The 8,844-nt window shown below is 57.5% G+C and overlaps 1 protein-coding gene across 2 annotated transcripts; it reads right to left on the bottom strand.

Annotated features, from left to right (window-relative positions):
• Window positions 1–2,201: 2,201 nt before the first annotated feature.
• Window positions 2,202–7,988, bottom strand: DLX4 (distal-less homeobox 4). 2 transcript variants are annotated; one of them, XM_027519273.1, is made up of 3 exons: window positions 7,361–7,988; window positions 3,796–3,992; window positions 2,202–2,757 (listed from the first exon to the last, which is right to left on the bottom strand). In XM_027519273.1, the coding sequence occupies exons 1-3, from the start codon at window positions 7,623–7,625 to the stop codon at window positions 2,530–2,532; spliced, it is 690 nt and encodes a 229-aa protein (XP_027375074.1). In that variant the 5' UTR covers window positions 7,626–7,988; the 3' UTR covers window positions 2,202–2,529. The 2 variants fall into 2 exon arrangements, with proteins under 2 accessions (XP_027375074.1, XP_027375073.1); XM_027519272.1 differs by having other exon boundaries at window positions 2,202–3,391.
• Between the last annotated feature and the right edge of the window lie 856 nt (window positions 7,989–8,844).

The raw sequence follows: 8,844 nt of genomic DNA on the forward strand, positions 1-8,844 counted from the left end.
TTGCAAGCCTTCAGGAGCTGCTCCCAAAATTGCTTTAATTGAATTAATTGAATCTCATTTTGTTGGGGGAGAGATGGGGAACATGTCTTAAAATAGCCTTGGGGGAGAGGGAAGAACAGCCCCAAGTCAGATTTCTTGTGGCTGAGACCCATGCAACTGAGCGAGTGAGCTCTAGGCACAGCTGCTGGTGCTTCTGCATTTAAGACCTTGCCTGTGTCTGGCTCTCAGAGGTGCTGATCCAGGATGTGTGGAATTCTCTAGTCTTCAGCCCCCTTTCTCCTGCCTGCTCTGAATGGATGGCAGTGGCAGTATGAACTCAGCCTCACTGTGACCCCTCCTCTTCAATACATACAGCTGCTATAAACACCATTTATTATTAATGAGTGCTTACTATGTTCCAGGCACCATGTCAAACATGTTACAAGCACTATCTCTTTTCAACATCACAACCACACTGGGAAGCAGGTCCTATTAAAGTTCCCATCTTGGGGGAAGGAAAAGGAGGCTGAAAGAGAGGTTAAGCAACTTTCCAAAAGTCACACAGCAGAGCAGGACTCTTTGGAGGCCAAAACTCCAGTTCTTAACCATTCTATAGTATCCCGCTCCCTTAATGACCCATATTTTCCCAGAGAGGTGTCTGCACAGAAAGGACCCCCAGGCTCCCTTCCTGCAGCTCCAGTGGTTTGTGGGAAGAGAAGGGGGTGCCTCTCCTACTGGCGTCCACTCCCATCAGCTGTTAGGAGCCCAGGGAAACTGGACCAGCTCCCAAGTGGACAAGGATTCCTGTTTTGGCTGGAAAGGGAGGGGGGCGCTGTCAGCTCAGCTGGCCTCTGGCTGGAAGAGTAATTATACTCCTGCTACTTGACTTTACAACTTAGGCTGTTGTTTTAATGATGCGACTCGTGTTGGGCTGTCCAATTAATCTCGCCTTTGGAGGCTTTCCGAGATGGGGCGGTAGATCTTATCTCAGGTCTGTGGAAAGAAGAGTGCAGCAATGTGGGAGGGAACAGCTGCCCTAAGGACCTGTGGCCTCAGTGAAGACCCAGAGGAGGAACCTGGGGCTGGGGCCGCTGAAAGCCAGTGGAAATGGGGGTTGGTGGCCAGGGGCAGGAGAAGGTGTCAGTGGGGAGGGAGCAGGTGTCTCTTCTCCTGGCATCCTCATTCCTCCCTGCTCCTGGACCTTGGCTTTGGTCCACCATGTGTCATCTGCCACCCCCAGAAGATCACTCCATGTGTGTTTTGGAGAGAAGGGGGTGGCCCCTCAGGGCCTCGGAGGGATTGACTGCAGGCCTCCTGAGGTGGGGGGCTCCCACTGCCTCCCCTACATAATACTCCAACTTGGGCTTGTCTCTATCCAGTCTGGGTTGGCGTGAAGTGCCTGGGTGGGCTTTCCAGCTTGCTAGGGAAAAGGTTTAGGTAGTAAGAGGGAAGTCTGACTTGGGAGCTTCTAGCCTGGCATTGGAGGTCCCTCCTCCAAGGTCTCAGGCCAGGCTGGACTGGATTCCCTGAATTATTTGCCATCCCTTGTCCTCAATCCCAGAGAGAGAGAGAGAGAGAGAGATAGAGGGAGAGCGAGTTTGTACTATGCACTCACTGTCCCCTGTACTTCCCTAGCCTGGTACTTACCACACAAGTGGCTGGTCATTCTCTAGCTCCCTGTTATCCCACAGGGACTGCCTCAGTCACCTTGATATACCTAAGACCTAACACAGAACAGGGGCTCTTTACATGTATAGATGGAGAAGTCCAGTTCCTTCCAGGGTTTTCCTTCTTCTCTCCCTCCTGCTCCCCTTTCCACTAGGTGAGTTTGGGCCTTTCCACCCCCAAGAGACACTTCTCCCAGGGGAGGACTGGACTGCCTCAGTGAGTGTGTCCTCTCCCAAGGTGAGCAGGGACTCTCCCTGGACTCAACGTGGACACAGAGATGTATCCGGTTCCCTCCAGAACTAGGCCAGGAGAGCATCTGCTATAATGATCACTCAGACTTTGATCATTCCCAGTATTAGCATCTTCTGGTTTCACACTGGTGTGTCTGAAAATGTGGACATTATTAGAACATTCCAGAGCTAGAACCAGATAGCCAGGTAGAGGTAGAGGGCTCAGTGCCTCTAGTTCAGTGCTGCAAGAGCCAGCTGGGAGAGAAAAGAAAGCTGAGCAATCAGCTCCAGAAGTCAGAACAAGAACAGACCTCAGCCAAGGCCTGGGTTTCTGTACAAACTTTAATTTCTGGATGTTCATCACATGGGGGATGCTGAGAGCTTGCAGGGGGAGCGCTGCTACTCAGATTGGATATAAATATGAGCAGTTCCTTTGCACTGAGACGGCTATGAGGAACTGAATTGCTAGGTTCACCCCATCTGTTTGGGACATCTCTACTTAAACATCCAAGAGTCTGTTTGTCCCTATTCTCCACAAAGTTTTACCCTACTGAGTTTCAGAGAGTGTATGCCTGTGGATTTGTTTAGGTATTCCGGATGGGAATCAGACTCTTAATAAATACTTGTTGAACTTGATGGATAATTGGATCCATTATCTACTCAAAGTGAGAAGATACGGGGGAAAGAGGGGCTTTCTTAGGAAAGGAGCAAAAATTACCCATAGGTCCACAAAAGTCCACATTTTTGGTATCCCATCTTCTTCACAGGATGGTAAATAGATGTATAAGTTATGCAGGTAAAAAAAATCTAGAAAAATCAGTGGGTGTGTCTCAGTGGTGGTCAACTTGAAGACTTGTCCGCTTCTGTTCACATCAATGGGCTGGGTAAGGCCCAGGGCACACAAAGAGAAAAAACACTTAGTGTTTGTTGCTGGTTGAATCCCAGACTGTGGTGGGACTGCAGTCATTTCAAGAAGGGGTGACAAGACTAGGGGTCGTGGGAAGTCTGAACTCCAGCCAATAAGTTTTTTTCCAGAGCCTCTGACTGGAGGGAAAGTGTCCAGTCCTGGGTGGGGGTGGGGCAAAGGCTAAGGCTACTTGGGTTATGAGGCAAGGAGGAAAAGACTCATCACCCCATCCTTTTCCTCCTCTAGCTCCTCATCCTCCTGAGAACACCCATCTGGTTTCCTCCCAGCCCAGAGAGGGTGCAGGTGGGCTGGGTCCTGCCTGGGCTCTGTAGGAGGCTGGGGCCTGACCTGCTCCTCCTCAGACTCACATCATCTGAGGTGGAGCTAGGACATCTGGGGAGTGATGCTGATACCAAGCTCCAAAGCTGTTGCCATAGCCACCAGTGGGCAGGGCCCCTGCCTTGGGTAGATCCCAGAGGGCTGGAAGAGGTGGAGAACAGGGAGACAGGGAGGGGGACCTCCCAGGGAAGTCCCCTTCCTGTCCCCCAGAGTTCTGCTTCAGGAGCTTCTTATACTTGGAGCGTTTGTTCTGAAACCAGATCTTTACCTATGGGGAGAAAAGGGGAAACAATGGAAGATCAGGAGGAGTGACCAAGGGAAAGCGGTCCAGCAAGAGGGACTCACTTGTCCTGGGAGAAGAGCAGATGTTGGGAACATTGGCTCCAGGCCTCCATAAGCCCCTGAAGGGCCTGAATTCTGGCCTCTGAGTTAGTATCCAGTTCTCCCAGTCTGAGTACCCTCTTATATGCCCTGAATCACCCCACCCACCCCTTTTCCGTCCCCCATCCCCTCCTACCCCCCACCCTTTTTAACACACTCCCCTAGTCTACTCCAGGCCAGCTAAGAGAACTGTGAAAATAAGGCTGGGGACTCATCAGTCATTCACACCTGAGGGTGAGTTCCCAGGGAACACACTTGGGGAAGGCTGGTGGAGGATGGGACTGGCCCCACCTGCGTCTGGGTGAGGCCGAGCTGCGCAGCCAGCTGGGCCCTCTCGGGCAGCGCCAGGTACTGCGTGTGCTGGAAACGCTGGTTCAGGTGCTGCAGCTGCAGACTCGAGTAGATGGTCCTCGGCTTCCGGAGCTTCTTGGTCGAGGCCTGTGGGCGCCGCTCCGGGGGCTCCGGGGACAGCGGCGGCTTCTCCGAGTCTGGGGGGCGGGACGAAACTGTGTGTGCACGGATAGAGAGGCGGATGCGCCGTCTCACTGCTCATCTGCATCTCGTTCACATTCTGGCCACGAATTAGCAAAAGTTCAGGCACGGGGCTCGGCCCTGCTCTACCTTGCGCTCACCCTCCTTTCAAACCCCACGTCCACTGCGTGCCGGGTGGGACTAGCCGCAGCTCTTGCCCTCAGGCAGCTCCTACTCTCAACGGTCCAACGACCCTAAGAGAACTGCGCCAAGGGCCGGAGCGAGGGTAGAGGCGGCGCCCCGCGGCGGGAGGGCAGAGTTCAGCCGCGCGTGGTGGCGCCAGCTAGGGGCGGGGCGGGGCAGAGGGCTGGGGCGAGGCTGGAGAGGACGAGGGAAGGGCATTCCGGGCGGAGAGAACTCAGACGCACTGTTCAGAGGCCAGAGTCAGTGTCTGCGTGGCAGCCTCCCCGCTGCCGGAAGACGGGCGGTCGGAGGGGCCAGACAAGAGTGGGCCTTGAACGCCAGGATGCGCAGTCCTCCCAGCATCAGAGTATGGAAAGTGCCCCAGGCTTTGCCATCACCTCCCGTATTGTGAGGGCCTCCTTCTCCTGAGGCACGCCCTCCAGGAAAACTGACATCTCTTCCCTCCCCCAAGGCCTGCTGGCTGAAAGAGTAGGCTTTCAGGGGCTCTAGAAGTCGGTTGGTGCAAGACCGCCCCCTCCTCCGCCCGGCTGCACTCACAGAGGGGTTCCCGATTGGCACGCAAGGTGACCGAGGTTCGGAGAGCGCAGGCCCTCGGGGCGGCTTCGGGATAGCGCTGCGGTGCCGCCGCGGGAGATGCGGCCACCTTCTGCTTTCCCGTTCAGCCCCTGGAGGAACCTCGGTCGAGTCACAGCTCTGCCCTGGGATGGGGAGAGCAAGGGGTTCCCCTCTTCTGATTCGAGCGTCCCACCCTGCGCCACCCTATCGGGACATCGAGACCGTTCGTGCAAAGGGCAGGGCCGGGATGGACGGAGCGGCCGAAATGTCCACGGGCTTAGGGTTCGTTGCCCGCCGCCGAGCTCAGCGGACCGAGCCCTGGGCCCCGGGTGCCTAGACGCAGAGGGGGTCCGACCGCGTCTCCCACCGCCTCGCCCCCGACATTCTTCCTCCTTTAGGGCTCACCCCACCCACACTTCAGGTCCCCTGCCCTCGTCCGGCCGCGGTGACCCCGTGCCTTCACCTCCCCCGCATCCCTCACCCGTGGTCTCCGGCGCTACGGGCTTCTCAGATCCACCCCCTGGACCCCCGCTTCAGCCAGTTCCCAGAAAAACCGTTGGGTTTCCGCTCCCGCCCGCGCCTGTCGGGCCTCCCCTGCTTCAACCCCGCTGCTCGCCGCCCCGGGCCGGCCACGGAGCGACCACCCGCGCCTCTTGGGCTGCAAAAACTGAACAGTTCGAACTCTGAGGCAGAGACAGCAGGAAGCCTTCTTCAGCTGCGAAACTCTCAACGCCCTCCTCACCCTAACTCTCCCAGCAGACCCCACTCCCAGTTTCTTTCCCCACAGCTGCTTTCTCCACACCAGTTGCAGCAAGTCAGGACGAATCTGCCCAGGTCGCAATTCGGGAGAGCGAGGGCCTCCCTCGAGGCAGCGCAGCACCCGCCTGCTCATCGGGGCGGTGGCAGACAGCTCACTTAGAGCCAAACCTCTCCCTGAGGCAGGGGTGAACAAACTGGGGGCAAAAGGAAGACCCTCGCAAGTCCTCTCTCACACCCCAATCATTTAATCTAGAGTGAGCCAAATCCCTCAGGTTCAGTGAGGTTTTCGTTGGATCCGGGGAAATTTTGTAAAGAAAAGGAACTCTCCACTCTTTAGTCCTTAAACCAAGAAAAGGGAAGGGAAGACAGGACTGAAAATACCAACCGCAATTCCAAGATTTCTCTTAAGGACAGGGTTATCTTATTCCTATCCCACTAAACAGACACACAGGCACACACAAATGTACCATATTAGCATATACTGAAGAGAAGAGACCAGAGGATTCAGTTTTTTAGAAACCAGATCATTGGTAGAACGCCCCCTCCCCGAACTACCCCCCCCCCTCCCCCAGCTGCTCCTCCTCCAACCACAGACCCAGCAGCAGAAAAGCAGCAGCTCCAGTTTTGGAACAGAAGGCAGTTAACTTTGGAGGGGCTTTGAGGAAGTTCCCTAAAATCCTGTTTTCTGGCTTCATGCATGAAAGCCAATTTGCAAGGGCCAAGCCTGAAAAACAGGCTGTGTCCTTGATTCATTCACACTTTCTTTCGACCTCAGTTTGCTCATCTGTACATCAAGAAGGTTGAGCTCCTGAATCTCCAGGGTCATTCCTGGCTCTGATGTTTATGAGGTCATGTGTTTCAGCAGAGCAACAAGGAAAGGGAGGGAGACATCTTGGTCCTGGGCTGACTCCAGCTAAGTCACCAAGTGAGTGTGCCTCCTTGGAGGAAACTGTGCCAAAGACAGTTGTGGGGGCAATTTGGTGGGGGTAGGGAGTTCAGGGGAACTAAGCTCTAAACACAAGCCAGTACAGAAGGATGTATGTGTTGTGTTGCATGCGTACAGCCCTGTGCAAGGCTAGGACCAGGAAGACAGGCCAGTTCCCTAGCTTGAGGCCACCCAGTGAGCACAAAATTGCTCCAGGCAATGGAACTGGGGCTTGACCTACCCCAAAGCCAAGGGGTGTAGATAACAGGAATGGCCAGTTCTTTGGCTGGAAGGCTGAGAATTACTACCAGAGTCTGCCTGACCCGCCTGTGGCTACATTCTTAGAATGATGGGTAGTAGGGTCTTAGCTCCTGACTCTACCAGGTCAGTGTTTGGTCTCTGTCTGACACATTCAGGCAACAGTCTGCGGAGAAGGGGAAGGGCCCCAGTATATGCCCCCACTTCTACTGCCTTCCAGCGGGGACCTGATTTCTAGTTATCAGGCTTTGGCTTGACCACTGCTTTCTGAAACAAGAACTGAGAGAGGGGCGACATTGAAGAGAGGAGGAGTGCAGGATGGAGAGAATCCTAGGGGAGAGGCTAAGCACCTACACCCACATCTGGATTGTTTCAGTTTTCCGTTACACAAGTAGGTACACAACCCTGCTGCCCCAGGGGGTGGGGTAGGGAGCCCAGCCACCCGGCTTCACACACTGCAAATCGAAACCAGGTCGGTCTTGAAAAGAGACCTAGATCAGCTCGCCCCCGCCCCTCCTCCCTGTCTCCCGCCCCATCCCTTCGCCCTCCCCCCACCCCCAGATCCCTTGGAATCTGAGTGAGGTCTGAATCCCGCCAGCTGCGCCCAACCAGGCGAGGGCGAAGTTTGGGGGCTCACTGGAGCAGGACCCCAGAGGTGGGCAGAGCCGCCGCGGCGGGACTTACCTGTCTCCCGCTCTTGATGAGCCGGCTGAGACGGCGCCGTGGATAGCTGGCAGGGCAGGTAGGAGTCTCCGGGGATGGCCGGCCCGGTGTAGGGATAGGGCAGAAGGTGGCCATACGGCCCAGAATAGGGCAAATCGGGGGCGGCTGCGGTTGCGGGGGACAGGCCAAGCTGGTAGGCAGCCACTACCGATGGCACGGGGGCGATGTCCGGGAAGACGGCTTTGGAGGCGTCCGGGCCAGGGAGGGGACAGGGCAAAGAGGTCATTGCGGCCGGGGCCGGGGCCCGAGGGCCTAGGCCATGGCCAGGCAAGGAGTCCGCTCCCTCCGCCAACTCTTTTTTTTCCGAGCCTCAGGCGTTGGGGCCGGATGAGCCCCTCAACCAGCCTTCCCCACACTTATCCCGGGGAAAGTGTCTCTCTGAGCCTCATCAACGGAGAGCCGGCGCCTGGGAAAGGGGTTCGGGGGGAGGGTGTCCCCCATGACTTTTCCCCTCCCCCCTAAATCCATGGGGCCCCCACTCGGCTGGCTCTAGGGTTCGGTTCCCGGGACCCGACGGGGTCCCCGCCCACTTAAACGCAGCGGATTGGCTACCACACGCGGTGACCTCACGGAGGCCTGCAGCCGGGGCCTTCCCCCCACCTCCCCGCCACGCTCCCACCCCCGCCCCCGGGGCAGCCCGGGGTAGGGAAATTCAGAACCAGGAGATGGGAGGCGAGCGGTGCGAACTCTCCATGCCCGGCTATCTCGGGATCCGCTGCAGAAAGGTGCTGGGGTTGCAGGACGATTGGGGCAGTCTGGTCATAACGGCACAAAGGCAAGGAAGTCGACAGGGCGGCAATGCCCAAGGGCCGAGGGGAGCAGTGCCTTAGCGGAGGCGCTGTGGCTGCGGGGGCGAAAGGAACCTGCGGTCGAGCTCTCTGGCTCTGGGGGATCTGTGCGGCGGTTATGACCCTGCCGCTAGGACCAAGCCCGCCAGTCCCGCAGCTTATTCAGCGCGTCGGAATGCGTGGCTGCCGAGCGCCGGCAGTATGTTGGTAAACAGACGCCGGGTCGGAGGAGGTGCCGCCCAGCGCCCAGCCGGCCCAGCACGCGCGCAGCGCGCACGCCCCAGCGGGGCGCCCTGGGCCAGGCACGCCGCGACCGCCGCGATTGCGTCTCACCGCCACCGCACCCCCCGCACCCCGCCCCGTCCTCCCTTCCGCTTCCGGCAGGGGCCCGGGTTCGGTTGCGACAGCGCCGCTCCTGCAGGCCCCCGAGGCCCAATGAGGGATCTGCCGTCTGGGCTTCAGCCAGTGCGGCGCCCCGCCTTTCCTGGCGCCGCGTGAAGCTTCAGCCTCGCACGAAGCTGGACAAAATCTGGGAGTGGGACGCGAGTCCAGTTTGATGGCTGCTCCTCGGAGGGAAATCCCTGCTGGGTGCTGGGAATACGGCAAGCCGGGTTCGTGGCCTCATCGTTCCAGCCTGTGTGCAGGGCCTGCCCCTAA

This window comes from Bos indicus x Bos taurus, chromosome 19 (genome assembly GCF_003369695.1).
Source record: "Bos indicus x Bos taurus breed Angus x Brahman F1 hybrid chromosome 19, Bos_hybrid_MaternalHap_v2.0, whole genome shotgun sequence".
In the NCBI taxonomy this organism is placed as follows: Eukaryota; Metazoa; Chordata; class Mammalia; order Artiodactyla; family Bovidae; genus Bos; species Bos indicus x Bos taurus.